Source organism: Centruroides sculpturatus, unplaced genomic scaffold (genome assembly GCF_000671375.1).
Source record: "Centruroides sculpturatus isolate CEXI.00-Female unplaced genomic scaffold, Cexi_2.0 scaffold681, whole genome shotgun sequence".
Classification (NCBI taxonomy): Eukaryota; Metazoa; Arthropoda; class Arachnida; order Scorpiones; family Buthidae; genus Centruroides; species Centruroides sculpturatus.
This window is the reverse complement of record NW_019385004.1, coordinates 235,467-254,093: the sequence shown is the minus strand read 5'-3', so window position 1 is coordinate 254,093 and position 18,627 is coordinate 235,467. Positions and strand designations below refer to the sequence as shown.

The 18,627-nt window shown below is 32.9% G+C and overlaps 1 protein-coding gene across 1 annotated transcript in view; it reads right to left on the bottom strand.

The window, feature by feature from the left end:
• Positions 1 to 18,627, bottom strand: part of LOC111633263 (condensin complex subunit 2-like) — a 78,688-nt gene that overhangs the window by 53,515 nt on the left and 6,546 nt on the right. The window contains exons 2-3 of the mRNA XM_023377801.1: positions 15,088 to 15,331; positions 8,707 to 8,797 (exon numbers count right to left, since the gene is read on the bottom strand). Coding sequence (XP_023233569.1) covers positions 8,707 to 8,797; positions 15,088 to 15,326 — 330 coding nt within the window. The 5' untranslated portion in view covers positions 15,327 to 15,331. The remainder of the gene's footprint in view (positions 1 to 8,706; positions 8,798 to 15,087; positions 15,332 to 18,627) is intronic.

Here is an 18,627-nt window from a genome sequence, read left to right as displayed (position 1 = left end):
AGACAAAAATAATATTAACAAGAACCTTAGCATCGACATCCATAAAAACTGGCTTCAATTATTAAAATAAAATAGAATGTTTATACAGTCGCAGGCGAGGCTGTGTGCAACACTCGGAGAAGGGTAATGTTACAAATTACGAGGCATGCGGGGGAGTCCGTCAAGTCGGGAAAAAAGAGGGGAGGGGAAGGGAGCGGGAAGTACGGACACACAAGTCACAACTATCGACGTAACAGACTGAAGAGGGGCGAAAGCCCGAAACGCGTTTCTGTAAGAAGTAAATGTAGGTGATGGAATTATTTGCCAAGTGTCTATAAATGCACCAAGTCGTGACATAGAATCAAAAGATATTTTACATTAATTTTGTGATACACTTAAGTTATAGTTATATATATTCATACAAAAGTTTTGATAAATTTATAATACTTAATAACTGTAGACATATTTCTACATTAGTTTCACATATCTCTAAAAATCTGTCTAAAAAATATGTGTTATAAGTCAGGAAACATTTAAATATTGTGAGTAGCCAAGGGTATAGGTATGTTACCTATATCACTTACTGGCGCACAATCACGTGATCGGTTTTCAAAACTTTTTATAGGAGGGCAAGAAAAATGTTTATAAACAATCTAGAGGGTGAATTATAGCTCTTGTCAGGTCCCAACACCAGTTTATCTACTTGCGTAACGTAGATAAACACGCGTGAAATTTATACAGTAGATCTGATTCAAGAAATAATAATAATGAGACATCCTTTAACAAATAAACAAGGGTAAATTTAATCAATCATATATATAATTATGACTATACACTAACGGATTAATACCAATATAATAAGCAAACGAATGAGAGACAATTAATTCAAATCACAATATATATATATATATATATAAAAGTCGAGAGATATACGAACTTATCCTTTAACCCAGTGATTCCCAATTAGTGGTACGCGTACCCCCATGGGTACGCGAAATTGCATGAAGGGGTACGCGCGGCAATCTAAAATCAGTCGATTTAAAATTTAAATGCACGACATGAAGCAATCAAAAAAATAATGGGTGGACCGTCAAAAATTCGGCAATTTATAACACGATGTCGAATGCACAAATTCGTGTATTTATAACTAAAAATATTCTCGAAATTTCATTTAAAAAATGCATTTGTGACAATACCTAAATAAAATTCTTACGCAAGAAACAAAACTTGTACAATTAACACAATTTGTGTTAATTGTAGAATTATCATTATTATTATGTCGGCGAAACGGCAATAAAATATATACTACCATTTTGCACAAAATACCTCTGCGAGAGCGGATTTTCGGTCATGACAAACACTAAATTAAACAACGTCACTGACTTCGACTCGAAGATGACTCGAGACTGAAGCTGACCAAAAAGCCACCAGGTTTTACAAAGTTGTGCGAAGATAATCGTGCACATTTGTCACATTAAAATTAAATAACTGTATGTCATTTTCATTATTATTAGAATTGTATTTTAAAGGCAATAAATGTAAAAAATATTTATTCTAGTTTTCACTAGCTGTCTACCCATGGCTTCGCCCGCATTATATTGAATTTTCTCGTTGGAATAAGATATTTTCTCGCAGTAAAATGTAGTCTATGTCCATCTCCAACGTGTAAGCTATCTCTGCGCCAAATTTTATTAAAACCTGTTCAGCAGTTTAGACGTGAAAAGGTGACAGACAGACAGAATTATCTTCGAATTTATAATATTAGTATGGATTAATACAAATTTCTGCTATAAGGGGGTATGCGAGTTTGAGCTCTTTCTTGAAGTGGTACGCAGGAAAAACTAATTGGGAACCACTGCTTTAACCGATACAAGATCGAGAGAGAGAGCTTACAATATCGCTATTAAACATACAACCTGGTTTCGTTGTCGTTCGTCTTCTTCTCTGTAGCACTTCCTTTATAAAGTTCAAACTTCATTCCACGGGAGATCAAAATATGCACAAAATTAAAGTATATCTTCTAAGCGCTAACTCTAGATTCATTCTATGTGATTCGACTAAGGGCATTGGCCATCAGGAGAAATATGTGTGGAGTCCTGACTCTTCCCAGTCTGTCGATGAACTCCCCGAATTCGGATAAATTTCCTCTATATCTGAAGATCGGTGACCAATCATCATACAAAGATTCTTCCGTGGGAACGGACAAAAAGGGGAATATTTGAGGGATAAAAATTTCCCATTGAAGCGAGATTTTTAGCAGATAAGGGAAAAACAGAGGATGTTCTAACTTCCCTAGAAGGAAGTAGCATCTGTTATCTATCTTTCCCACTGTAAAATGTTATTTTTCTCACCCAAATGAAAGAATATTTTATAAAAAATTTAATATTATTCTGAAATTATTAATTTAGACCCAGGGCCCTTTCAGATCTCACAATATAACTAGCATTATTCTTAATTATCTCAAACTTCCAATTGGTGAAGATATTGGCGACTCATTAAACTGTTGGAGCATCAAAGAGAGTTGGAGACTCATTGGAGCATCAAAATAAGAGAGATCACATCTTTAAAAACCAATTTTATTAGTGAAATGCAGTTAGGTCATACACAGACCCTCTTCAGCCACTTTTATATAAAAATTGATACTTGCATTATTTTATTATTATTAAATTTACATTGGATATACATTGCTAACTGCCTCTTTAGCCATCTGGTTAAAATTCTTCTATATAATCTACAAACAATTCCTTATGTTACTCTGTATTAAACAGGTCAGTAACTATGTATGAGGAATTATATAGGACCAAAATACATTCCACTAATAAAATTGGTTTTTAAAGATGTGATCTCCATTATTTTGATACTCCAATTTGATAAGTCTCCAATATCTCCCCCAATTGGAAGTTTAAGATAATTAAATAATTTATTGGAGGCAAGAAGATTACAATTAAATTCTGGTAGTTAACATTGTTTCTTAAATGATATTGTATTTGTATTGATGTATACAATTTCATATTAGCCCTTGATTTTCAGACAATATGTTTCTAAAAATATGTATAAAAATTGAACAATTGGGTTAAATGTTATAAAGGATATCTATTCTCAGAAAATTATATAATTTATTATTTTCCATTATAATTTTTTTTTTATTTAAAATATTAAAACCACAGAAAATATACAATAGAAATTAACAACATATATGACGCACTTCAGTTAGTATTGCCAAATGAACTGCAAGATTATTTATTGGAATATATTAAGGTTAATTTAATAATTACAAATTTCTTTATATCTAATTATTAAATTAATCTTAAAGTAATCCAATAAATAATCTAGCATATCATTTGGCAATAATTAAAATGTTCATAAATAATTGTGATGCTACTGAAACCAAAACAAGTATCGCAAGCAATTTATCATCATCACAGTAATTGTTGCAGAAACAGAATTATCAAAAATAAAAAATTTTGAAAATCATATCTATGTATGTATTATATGTAGAATATATTATATGATATTGATAATCATAAAGTTAGCTTATCATTAATGTTATGTCAAAAAGTTAATGATAAACATAGCTGTAATAAACAGTAATCATTTTACTCTATTTAAACTTTTTAAGAATATAATTGTGAGAATGAGGACAATGTTTTTTATTTTTTCACTAACTGCGTAGTTAGTGAGGGTGACTTTCGTCGTCCGAAGGTCATCGACGAGGGACCACGATGTCACGTGACCCCAATACGTCCAAGCGACCGGACAATAAATGACCAAATAAGGTATGAATTTCTCTACGGCACGGGAGACTGTCATAAATCAGGGAGATGTCAAAAGACGTCAGCAATTCTCAGATTTTTCCCACGCTGATCGGGTATATAAAGGGGTCGGATTCTCTACTTGGGGCTGAGCCAAGGCTGAGCCAGGGCGCTTAAGCCGAAGAAACCCCTCTGCAAACCTCAAGAGCGATCGTCAGGGAAGAAATATCGACGCACGATCTTCCAGCACTCTCAGGATCTAAGAAGCTCATAATTGCCACTCCATGAAAGGTAAAGGACTTTGCTTATTTTCTATTCTCTCCATATACAACGGAATTACTCCTCGGAGAGGTTGATTGAAGAAACCTCCGAAGAACTTCGTCAAGGAAGAACTCTACATATTGGGAGCGACGGAGCATACACTGTAACAGGACATCGCTCCACATAGCCTTCAAAGGACACCTCAGAATAGAAGACGACGATCACAGAGTGTTTTATCAACGCCCTATAATTGGAGAACGTTGCCTTCGAGGTAAACCCTTGCCATTATTATTTATCTCTCTCTAACGTGAGCTCTCTCTCGGATTTTAGCGTTAGGTTAGAATAGATTTTAGAATACCTATTTATATCTTGATACGCGTATTTAATATCTTTGTGTAAATTTTTCTTAGTTGTTTATTAAATGTGTTCGTTAATTTAAACCCGTGTAGTCTTTTGGACACCTGATTATGACTTCCGACTCCTCCCCACTCATATTTTTAGCCCTCCTATTGCCATCTGACAACCGAGAGCGGGTTTTTCCGACCCGTGCCGATTAAGCGGTCATTAGGGTTCAACCCAGTGGCCCCCTGCTACTCACATAATAATTAATTGCATTGTTATGTAAATTTAATTTTATATTTACAATCCATAAAAAATACACATTATAAAATTTAAATAATAATAATAATAATAATAATAATAATAATAATAACTCTCCCGTGGTCACCACCTGGTCGTGGTGGGAGAGCCCAGTAATTTTACAGATCCATAGGGCAATGCAGGCTGGAGCACAAGCTCCTGGTAGGGACACCCATGCCAGTAAGGTCTATGGGGAGAAATGAAGCTAAGAGTGACCACACACCCACATTCTGTGGAGATAATCATTATGGTAGTAACCAGATCTAAGTATGATACCGGCTCGGACGTCGCCCGGGTTAACAAGGTCCGCGTTCGTGGGTTAGGCAGAGGCTCACGTTCGAAAAATAGGCTCCAGTCTCCCTTGGTTACCGGTGGCGAAAGCAGCGCCGGCCCAAGCATGGCTACTGCAATGCCCTCAACAGATGTGAGGAATCAACCTAGCCTTGGTGTTTCTGTGGCAATGCATCCACAGACCACAAAGGCTGGAAAACCACGCCAACGGATGAAATGGACAACAGAAATGAACGAGTTTATCATCCGCACTTACTACACCATCACAAGACTCGAAACAAACATGACAGCATACAGACAACAACTACACCATAGATTCACACAACAATATCCTCACCTCACTGTCACCGAACAAAGGGTTGTTGATCAAAAACGAACAATTATACACAACAACCTTATCCCACAAACAACACTTGAACTTATCAAACAACAGGTTGCTGATCAAATACATCAACAGACAGAAACATTTAACATTAATGAAGATCACGTAACCTGTCAGGATAATCCAGCAACAAGCACTGATTACAGCACACACACAACAAGTACCACTAATGATACTGCAGGCACTTCCCCATCCATCACTGATAACATAGACATAGAATTAGTTAATACACTCTCACTTATATTTCAGGAAACACTCACTAAATATACAGGTACAGATCCCACACAAAGACCACGAATACCGAAAATCAACACGTCAAAGGTAGTAGGAAAAACACTAAATTATGTAAACACTCACTTACTACCAAACTACATTCATTCAATTTCTACACTCTCAGACATTCATACATTAGTTTATGCTGGGGCAGTCACAGTAGTAACACACCATGGACTGAAAATACACTCACAGACAGACACACACAAAACACAATTCTATCACAAGCCTGCCTGGCAGAGAAGAATAGAAACACAAATAAATGACATTAGACAGCAATTAGGCAGGCTGACACAATACACTAAAAACAACATAACACCCAAATTAAAGAAACAACTCAAAAACATTTTCAAGAAAATCAAAACACACACAAAACATGAACATCACAACACACACATTACAGAATACATCGATACACTAAAACAAAAACTCGCAGCCAAAGCACGTAGACTCAAACGATACAAAACATGTACACTACGAAAACAACAAAATAAATTATTCACAAACAATGAAAAACTTTTCTACAGACAAATCAGTACCAAAACAAACACTGATACACAGCACAGTGGCACACCAACAGAAGAAGAACTCACAACTTATTGGTCTTCTCTTTGGTCCAATGCTGTTACACACAATGCTGATGCAGGCTGGATCGAGGAGGAGAACAGAAACTTGCACAACATACCAACTATGCCCTGTGCTGAAATAAACATACACGACATTCGCTACGCTGTTAACAGAACACACAACTGGAAGACACCTGGTGTAGACAACATTCACAATTTCTGGTATAAAAAGTTTACATCACTGCACCAGGAACTAGCTAAACATCTAACACACATCATCATCAATCCACAAGACATGCCAAAATTTCTTACTCGGGGCATTACCTACATGAAACCTAAAAACAACAAAACCACAGACCCCACACAATACAGACCAATTACATGTCTTCCAACACTCTACAAATTATTGACATCCTGTATCACAAACAAAATATACAAACATGTTGAAGAACACGACATTCTTACAGAACAACAAAAAGGTTGCCGTAGAAATCACAGGGGATGCAAAGAACAGTTACTCATAGATTCAGTCATTCTACGGCAAGCACACAAACAACACAGAAACATACACATGGCATATATAGACTACAGAAAAGCATTCGACAGTGTTCCACACAGTTGGCTGCTACATATTCTACACATGTACAAAATACATCCATCACTCATTGCATTCTTCGAAAACACTATGCAGCACTGGAGAACAACACTACATCTCAGGGTTAGTAACACTTCCATACAAACAAACGAAATATTCATTAGGCGAGGAATTTTTCAAGGAGATTCCTTGAGTCCTCTCTGGTTCTGCCTAGCCCTGAATCCATTATCCAACATGTTAAACAACACGCAATACGGCTACAATATCAGACACGAAAAAACAACACAGTTTACACTCTCACATCTCATGTACATGGACGACATAAAACTTTATGCATCCACACAAAAACAACTTCATCAACTCCTACAAATCACACATTCATACACTAAGGACATACAAATGGAGTTTGGCCTAGACAAATGCAAAAAACTTCACATAGAAAAAGGAATCCTGAAGAAAGAAGATTTTGCACTTGGAAATGGAGACGTTATTGAATCCATGGAAGAGGGCGAGTTCTACAAGTACTTAGGATTCCAACAGGCCAAACTAACAGAACATACACAAATAAAGCAACGATTAATTAAAGAATACCAAAGTAGGTTAAACGCTATACTTAGAACACAGTTAAATGCAAAACACACAGTTAAAGCAATAAACACATATGTCATCCCAGTACTCACATACTCTTTTGGAGTTATACATTGGACTCACACAGATCTCGAGCAACTCCAAAGGAAAACAAGAACAACACTTACTAAGCATAAACAACATCATCCTAAATCCGCCACAGAAAGATTAACCCTTCCACGTAAAGAAGGCGGACGTGGCCTGATTGACATAGTTAACCTTCACTACAAACAAATACAGTCACTGCGAGAGTTTTTCTACAAGAAACAAGAAACATCACAGTTACATAAAGCAGTAACTCTAGCAGACTCAAATAACACACCATTAAACTTACACTCACATCATACAGACATGACACAACACATAAAAAGCATAGACACCATCAAGCAATCGTGGGCTCGAAAGGCACTCCATGGCAGGCATCCTTATGACCTGGCCCAGGATTTTGTTGACAAAACTGCGTCAAACAGCTGGTTAGATCGGGGATGCCTCTTTGGGGAGACGGAAGGATTCATGATTGCCATACAGGATCAGGTCATAAATACTAAAAACTACAGAAAACACATACTCAAAGATACAACACTCACAAATGACACATGCAGAAAATGTCACATCATGCCAGAAACTATACAACACATCACTTCTGGTTGCAAGCTCTTGGCACAGACAGATTACTTACATAGACACAATCAAGTAGCAAATATAATACACCAAGAGCTTGCAAAGAAACACAAATTGGCAGACATCCACGAACCATACTACAAGTATATTCCACAGACAGTATTGGAAAACAACACGCACAAAATGTACTACGACAGAGCCATAATCACAGATAAAACAATTTACCACAACAGACCAGACATCACACTCATTGACAAACACAATAAAATCACATACATTATAGACATAGCCATTCCAAACACTCACAATGTACAAAACACATGCACTGAAAAAATTAGCAAGTACACAGAACTTGCCCAGGAAATAAGGCATCTATGGAGGATGGATAGGGTAGTTATTGTACCTGTTGTTCTTTCCTGTACAGGTGTGATACCACACACACTACACAAAAGCCTGGGAACATTAGAATTGAGTAGAAATACATACATAACACTACAGAAGGCCACTATATTGAATACATGCCACATTGTTAGGAAATTCCTAAATACAGACACTGCCACACTTATTTAATTAGTTTTGATTGCTATGCCTTGACTCTGGTCCGGCATAGTACACAGCCACCGGTGTGAACCGAGTAAAACTCACTAAACTCAACATAATAATAATAATAATTTTAATTAAAAATTAATTTATTATGATTTAATCAAATTAACAACTTACATTTTCTGTAAACAATTTCATGCAATTGGCATAATGTTCAGCCAATTGAGCATTTGTTAAACCTGAACTGTTGATTGCTATAGATTTTCTTCTGTTAAAAAATTCAAAATATTAAAATTAATTTATGAACATTTTATATTTACTTTTTCTAAAATTCAATAAAACTCAAATATTTACAATTAATATCTTAATCATTTTTATGTAATTTTTTCAAATTTCCTCATTTTTAATAAACTATATTAAATTTTACAAAAAGCTCTATTTGCAAAGCAATCTAATATTAGTGTTTCATATAAAGTCAACTCCTGATTTATGACCTACTGTCTTATGATGGCCAAAATTAATATTAAAGAACTTAATTTTAAACCCCAGCAATCAATTGTACTTTCTAATGGCACAGAACAGGAATTAAATGTAATACTGTAAGTTGGACAATTAACACACATTATATAAATTGGTAAATTTATTCATATTTAACTATAATTCAGATTTACATTATTCATTATTGGCACTTAAAAGTAAAAATAAAATTAACTTTCTGCAGAGCTGTTGGATCCAAAATTATTGTTCCAGTTTAAATTTTATAATTAATATAACATGAATTAATATTACATTGAATAAATAAAAATTAATATTTTATTATTAACTTCTTTTTTTTTATAAAATAAAAATAAAATCAATTTATACAAAAATTACAATATTCTCTCAGTATGAGTTTTGATTCCTTTAAACCTAGTTGATTATTTTCATGTTTCTATGAAATGTAACATCCATGTAAGCATATTACAGCACAATATGCCTACATGGATGTTACAAAAGCTTATTTTATGTATAATATATAATACAGTTTTATATTGTATTATATATTGTGCAGCTTTGAAAACTGTACCACACAATATTACCAACTGTATCTTTTGTGTTTCACTTCTTATGGAAATCATAGAATAGATAGTGCAGATAGGCCCCAACTTTGTCATAAGTTGGATCCTATCTGCACTATACATTCTCCTATCTAAGCTTATCATTTTTATAGCATTTTCCATTTACTGTATTTACACGCATATAAGATGATCTTGTATATAGGGCAAAGTGTGACTTTAAATATCAAAATAAAGAAAATTAGACTTATTACTACAATTCTAATTTTATTTTGTTTAATCACAAATAAAATATCAAATGCATATATTAAGGCAAACAATCATGTTTGCCTTAATACATAAGTGGAAAACAGAACCAAAACATTATAATGCACATGGCTGGTAAAAGTTTATTTTTAATTATTCAGAATGTGCTAATGTTCATTAAAAATAACAATTTATAACAAATGTGAAACAACTACATTTATAGTCATTGCTAAGTGACCAGTATTTCGTTAATGATTTTATAAATAATGAGGAACTGTTTTCTGTGGACAAATGAGGTGCAACACAGTTTCTAATTGATGGACATAGGTTTAAACCAATAAACAAAGGGGGATGTGTTTTATCTTGTTTACAGTAGGTGCCAACTTACGATAAATAGACTGTAGACTGGAATTTGACGAGCCAGAAATAGTGATCAATCATTCCTTTCCTATCCTATGTTTGGACTGTCTCTTTGAAAGTGTCATTTACCTTGACCTCAATAGCACCCTGCCATAATGGCAGCATAAACTATACACAGTTCACAGAAATTATTGCAAAAAAGCAAAGAATCCTTTGCTCGCACATATCACACAACATAGATTTTTGAAACAGTGAAACATGAATGAAAACCTCATCTTATATGCGAGTAAATATGGTAACTTATTCTAAGTTTTGTGTAAAGAATTTAGATATACTGTATCTGACATTTTTTCAATGTATATAAATGTTTCTGTAGCTTTTTTAGCTTATATTTTGAAATAGGTTTGGTTTAACTTTGGATATTCATAACTCAGTCTCCTGATAATGAAAAAACTATATTCCAAAATATTTCTGCATTAACAGCAAAATTAATTTTTAAGTCTATGTTTTAATATTTTCATTAAGAAATGGGCCAAGTAACAATACTTATATTTTGTTTAATTTTGGAGTAAATTAAAAAGTACAAATTTTTTAAATAACGTATAGGATAATTATTTCAACCATTTACAAGTGTGAGAGCTGAAATTGGTGAAATATTTTGGTTAAATATTATTTGTTGAGAGAAAAAGTTAGAGAGACAAAATGAAAGTGTTAAAGACAATTAAAACTGGTTCCCATGGAGTTATTCCCTTGTTGAAGGTGACACATTGAATGTCTCACCTGGAACCAAGTGAAAATTTGACTATTGCCCCAACATACTAAAATTCCTAATGAAGTCATAGGAAAAACCCAAGAGGAGTCCCCTAGTAAAAGAGGAGAGGGTAATGACAGTCTGTACAATGTACAATGCCAGCACCACTGAGCACAGCTGGGCTTAAGATACAGTATAATACATTATAGAATGTTTAATTTATAGGGTTGAACCAAAAGTTTGTTCAGGTATTTACATAATCGCTTGTCTGTGACGCTTCTGTCATGCTTATCAAGTTTTAACTTGTTTAGGTTGACATTAAGAATATCTGCATATTCATTACGTAAGTTTAATTACAACTATTTTTTAAAATTTTGTTAACTTTTAAGAAAAAAAAAACATTAAAATGGAAGATAAGAAGGTGCATTTTCGACATCTGATGCTCTATTATTTCCAAAAAGGAAAAAATGCAACAAAAACTCAAAAAAAGATATGTGCTGTATATGGGGAGGATGCAGTTACTGATCGAACATGCCAGAAATGGTTTTCAAAATTCAGGGAGAAAGATTTTTCTCTCGAAGATGCACCTTGGTCAACCATAATGGCTTTAATTCAAAATGATCAGCATAAAACAACACAAGAGATAGCAGACATCTTAAAAATATCCCAAACATCTGTTGTCAGACATTTGGCTAGCCTTGGATACACTTCCCATTATGATATTTGGGTTCCCCATAAGTTAAATGAACAAAATCTTATTGAGTGTGTTTCTGTATGTGATTCACTTTTAAAACGCAATGAAAATGATCCCTTTTTAAAGCGATTAATAACAGGCAATAAAAAATGGATGTTTACAATAATGCAACAGATCTTGGAGTAAGCCAGGTGATCCTCCAGTGCCACAACCTAAAGCTGGTTTGTATCCCAGAAAAGTAATGATTTCAGTTTGGTGGGACTGGAAAGGGGTTCTTTATGACAAACTTTTACCCAATAACCAAACAATTAATTCCAATAAATATTGTCTCTAACTGGATGAACTAAAAGCTGCAATACATCAAAAACGTCCAGAACTTGTAAATCGACAGGGAGTGGTATTCCATCATGATAATGCAAGACTGCACATATTGTTAAACGTGCACCAAAAACTTCTAGACTTTAACTGGGATGTTTTGAGTCACCCTGCATATTCTCCAGATATTGCTCCCTCAGACTATCGTCTTTTTTGTTCATTGCAGAATAATTTAAATGGCATAGAATTTCAATCTCTAGAAGGTATCAAAAATCACATCAATAATTTCTTCAATCAGAAACCCACCCAATTCTACACAGACAGAATTATGAAACTACCCGTTAGGTGGTGTAAGGTTATCAAACAGAAGGGTGAATACATTGTGGATTAAAGGTTTTTATTTATTTCAAAATATTATATTTTATTTCTTTCTAAAAACTGAACAAACTTTTGGTTCAACCCTATACATTAAAGTAATTACAAATGGTTCAAAATAGAAAAAAAAAATGCAACTATGATTATTATTTACAATAGAAGTTATAATGAATAACAATACTATAATATGCATTATGCATTATAATGCTGAATAGGAACTTCAATATACGATTAAAGGCAGAATGTGCATAAGAAGCATTGATGCTACATTGTTGATTGAATAAGAATGCACATAAGCTGAACCGGTAGCCAATAAGTAAAGTTCAATGTCTCAGACATGGAACAGTGCTGATGTTGTAATATTTTAAAATCAAATCGTGGAAGTATTCGTAGTTTTATTTCTTAAGGAGGTTCTTGTGTCCCTCTTCTTCTTCCTCACAATTTATATGGAGGTACTAGCTATGTAGGCTTTCTCTGAACAGACTGCACTCATTGGTCAGTGGAAGCGACCAGTACGAGTGACATAAGTTTCAAGCCCCATCACGTAACGGCAGGGAGTAATGGTGGTTGAAGGCTCTTAAATGGGAAGCAAAGTGTGGACGTGTGACAAGTTAATGTTTAGTGTTGTGCCCAGATCGTGGCGGGCTCTAGCATATTGGGGGCAATGCAGCCAGAAGTGGAGGGTCATCTCTTGAACCTCGCAATGAGGGAAAATTGGTGAATTAATTGGTGAGAATATAAGGTGTTTAGTGGGGCTGTCTTAATGCTTAGCCGGGCCAGCAGTTTCCACATGCCGATTCAAGGCATAGCGATAATGCCATGGGGTGAAGGAACAGATATGATCAAGGCCCTTCCTCCAATCAGCTGACCAGATGCCATATTCTGATCACTGTCTCTGGTCTCTCACAAGCTGGTCGCTGATTGGCTAATCATTCGGAATCAGTGACCAGAATATGGCCCCAGGAGTCAGTCAATAGACATTTAGTGTCGATCCGGATGGCGTGGGCGAGGTCACGTGGCAACAGTGTCCTCCAAATGGAACCGTTAGGTGTATAGAAACGAGCCACTTTGTTTGTTTCATTAATGGGGATTTCTATGTGTTTGGGAGTCCACCCCATGACACAGGGCACCCTTTGAGTACCGATGCTCGTTGCCAGGTCTATAATTAGCAATGGAGATGAGAAGGAAACATTTACTATGGCTTGGAGGACTGACAGGCTGTCAGAGAATATGGCTGTAGGCTGGTCAGACTGTGCAGTGAGTCAGGTTGCTCTCATAAGCCTATGGGCCTCTGTCACAAAGACGTTGCTTATCTTGTGGATTGTCCAGGCTTCGATTTTGTTACTGCTCGGGAGCACTATCTCTATGGCAGTGCAGACCCTAGTTTTGGAGGCATCCACCCTGATATGCACCCAGCCTGGCCATTTAGTTCTTACAGTCAACTGGAACTGAACTCTCGTGGCTTCTGGCGGGAGTCTCGAGGAGTTATGCTCGAGTAATAATAGATATAAACTTAAATGTTATTTAAGTTTATATCTATTATTAAATAAACTTAAATAGGGGCCACTTTGCACATTGTCACACAAGTTTATCTTTCAAAACTTTGTTTTATCCATAATTTACCCAAATCAACCATTTAATAATATCAATGTTCTGCAGCACAGGCTAGAAAATTTGTCATGCAATTGAAAAATACCACTAAAAAATTTAATTTTTAATGGTATGTACTGTACCTATCAAATTTGATTTAGATATCAATACATGAATTAAATCAAATATTTCAATTTTGATTGTCAGATTTTATAACTAATATAGATTTGATATAATGTCCATATCCTGTTTTTTTAATAGCAAATATTTCACTAAGAAAATTACAATAAAATAGGTATTGTAGATACCAGATTTAATTAAATGTGATTTTGGTTTACAAGACTCAATATATAAAAATTTGATATAATTAAATGCTTTATTTTATCCCTTTCCCTATTTATGAGACAAAATATTCTAATTATAAGTACAACAAAATTGAAATTCCTTGCATTGATTAGGTAGTTAATAAGTTCCAATCTCCATTTTCTTTGTTCTTTAGGGATTTGACATTTGTTTTCTAATGTGATTATGCATTTTACTAAACCCTATCTCTACATTATAAACTCTTGTCTGCAATTGTAATTTTTTTTTAATTAAAAAAATTTTTACCCCAATTTTCTTGTTTTCTGCCTGTTTATCATCTTTTATTTTACCATTAAATAGTACTACTTATACCGTACATTTGCTTATCTCATTTTATATTAATTCATTTTATAACATTGAATAATCTAATAAAATAAAATAATTAAGATGAAACCATTTATTTGATTTAGTTTGATTGTTGATAAATAAACTGATTGTTAATAAACAGGTGTTTTGTAGTACTTAATATTTGTGGAACATTAATGGGATGACTGGATTACAATAAAATGACATTCAAATTTTTATCATAGAGAAATAATGGACAAGCTTTTTTATGAGAGGTTTCTGGTGATGAGATATACTCATAAATCAAGCTGACAATGCAATTCTCAATTACAAATTTAAATTAAATATTTTTGCTGTTCTTGTCTATTTATAGGATATACCAAATTAATAAATATACTAATAAATTATTTTATTATTATAAAGCGCAAAAAAAAATTAAAAATACATAAATAATAATTTATTATAGTGATTAAAAATTGTTTCTATTATATTTTATGAAATTTTAAAAATAAAAACTAATTTACTTTTCTGCAGGAGTTAAAGGACTATTAGTAATATCTCTCTGTAACTGTTCAATTTTTTCTTTTCGCCTTTGTTTCCTTTCCAATTCATCATCATTTTGTGGCACATCAGAATATCTAGGAGATGCTTGAAGCTCGCCCTTAGAAAGATTTCTTTTATGAATACGAATTATTCCTGCAACTGTGGGTTTAGCGAGACTATGTTGCAATGTATTAGTTGATGCCTCTTCATTAAACAACATTATTTCTTTAAAAGACAAATGAAAAATTATAACAACTATTAGTTAAAATATTAATAATACTTATTAAAAATAATCTTAAAAATACATAAATCAATTAACAAAAATTATTATTTAATTTTAAAACAATAATCTGAAAAATCAGAAAGAAAACTAATGCATTGATTTTTTATCTCTCCAATTTGTGTTGTAGATTTTCCAATAAGAAAAAGTTATTTATAATTATATATATTACATTATATTTGATTTATATTACTTATATTTCATTGATACTGTATATATACTTTATGACAAAATAAAATAAAATTTATTAAATAGTTTTTTCATTCACATGTTAAGCATGACATCATGCTAATACTTTTTATAAAACTAATTTATTTACTAGATATAAACTCAACTAGACATAATACAAGGTGTCCCATGTAAAACTAGCCTCATTTACTGATTGAATAAACCAGGCTACCTTAAATAACAATGTATTGGTTATTCATAAATAATTACAGAAATTTGCCTAAGATTTTGAAAAGTTTTTTCTCTACTTTTATTTTGTCTCATTTGTTTCTTATTTTAAATATAAATATACAATAATTTACTCAATCAGAGAACAGGGTCAGTTTTACATGGGACACCTGGTAGATAAATCTAGGTTTTTAAGAATTAAAATATCCATTATGATGACTTTTACAAAAATGGATTATACTTATCATAGCATTCAATAAAAATCAATTAAAATAGAATAGAAAATTATGCAGTTTATTATGAAATAAGAACAAAAGAATGTTGAACTTTATTAGTAAATAAATACTTAGTCATAGTTATTATGATAACTTTAATTTTTACTAATTAAGGCTTCTTCATATTCAAAAAAAAGCTAATAAGCTATTTTTTGAATTTGTTGGTTTATTGACCTGAAAAAAATCATAATAAAAGTGAAAATATTCATCATAACTGAATGGTGATTTAAAATTGCTAGAAAATAACTACTCATTCATATAGTTCTCATTTCACATTCCTTGCAATATGCAGGAATATAAAGGACTCTAAAGAAATTTTTATAAATCTCAGTAGTTTTGAAATAAAGGGTCTTAAAGATGATCTCATCTATAAAAAGTAAACACATGCTTTCAAATAAAAATGACTGCAGCATAACTGTGATGACATTTATAACAGAATAGTGATAAGAGAGTAACCACAGACAGGCTTGCACTGGTGGATGCTATTTTCTGAAATAGGCTCTTTTTTAATTCACTATGTAAAATTTGTTCTATTCAAATCTGTTCAAGAATAATATAAATACTTCAATCAGTCAAAAATAAACAGGAATTATATTTTTAAGCCCACCATTTAATATTTTTCAAAATATTCCTCCCACAGTTAAGATAAGTATACCACCACTTCACAAGATTTTTTTTATTCCCTTCTCATAAAAAAATGGTTTGGCTACTTGCATGACCCTCTCTCACATATCACATCTGATTTCTATAGTTAAGCACATTGTGCATTATTGAATATGCTGAGCTATGGCTATCTGCAAATGGTCGGTAACTTCTGCAATTGGATTAGTTACACCGAATCAAGGCTTTGCAGCAGCAATATTAGTGTCAATAATGGCAAACTTTAGTCTGTTATTATGCAAGTTGTCCAATATTGATTATTATTCGTGCACAAAACCTTTTGACCCATTCAGACTTGTGTTTTTGACAATGCAATCTTGTCATAAACAGCTCTTAATTAATCAACAATGAATTTCACTGGGTTTAATTTTCTTTAAGGTCAGAAATTCAATGATTGAACACTGTCCCTCCTTGGACAGGCTTGCACTAATGGATGCCATTTTCTGGAATAGGTTCCCCATAATGTCATGCAGTAGCAGTCGTACTAACATATGGAAAATATGAATAGCCAATGCTCTTACATAAGAACCAACTTATTTTTCCAGCATGAATACTTTATTTTTAACAAAATAATTTCAGTTTCTTTTTGACTGAATCAAGTAATACCCACACTTGACTGAATCTAATATAGTATATATTCAAACACCATTATTTAAAAAATGCATATAAGAGAATAAAGGATAAAGGCTTTTATAAATTATATGTAATACCTCATCTTGGGAATATAACTGAGTGAAATTATTAAGATGCTCTTTTAATTTTTTTTTTTTGAGTTTTCTTCTATTCTAGAAAACTGTCAATAGTTATTTGTCCAGGATTTTTTTTTTACAAATTGATATGTTCTGTCACTGCCAAAAAGATTATTTTAGCAAATTTTACATAATGAGTTGAAAATGAGCCTCAAATAAAGATCTGACTTGTGTGAGACCTTTGTTCTGTTCTGAGGTATGTGAAAAATACAAATTACTTGTGTAGCAGCCTTAAAAGTTTTCTAGAATTTTTAGAATAGAAAGTATTAAATTTTTAAGTATCATATATATTTTTCTCTAATGAATCCTATGCTTCTTCATTTTAGTCTTTTATTATTTAATAATGCTATATAATATATTTTAATTTTCATAAATTAAAATTTTTGAATCACTACATAAATGATAATGTTTGATTTACAAGAGAAAGGGCTCTGTAATTCATTTTACTCATTCTGAACTTTAGCTTACTAATACGTGAATTTCTCTGTGATGTTATTTAATGCTTTCATAGAAGTACCAAAATTAATTGTTTATTATTTAATGATAAAGTGGGGACAGTGTTAATACTTTTTTTTGTTATTTTAACTACTTTCTAATAAACAATTTTAAAAGACTTCAGACACAAATTCATTAAAATTAAATTTTAAAGGAAACAATTTATTTCCAAACAGAAGAAGTATATATATATATATATATATATACAGTGGTGCCTCGTATAACGTACACCTCGAATAACGGACGCTGCGAATAACGGACTTTCTGTTTGACCGTTACGTGACTCGAGCAACGTACTTGCTGCGAACAACGGACTTTCCGTTCAGCAGTTACGTGAGACGAACAATGGACTTTCTTCGAACAAGTGCGAATGATGTTTCCACTCTTTTGCCATTGCCAATGACAATCTGCTATTTTTAGGATATATTAGTATTATTAGAATGTATTATTAGTATATCTGAAGTAGAAATGTAATGTAATATATGTTGATGATTTAAATAAACATTAAATGTAATGTAATACAGTATATGTTGACGATTCAAATAAACGAAATGTAATTGTGTAGATGCCGAGGTGGCGGGACGAAAAGAGGTTGTAAAAAACAAACGGAGCGAGAGTAGCTCGTAGAAGTGTTTAGTGATCTTAATTAATAAAGAATTATTCGTA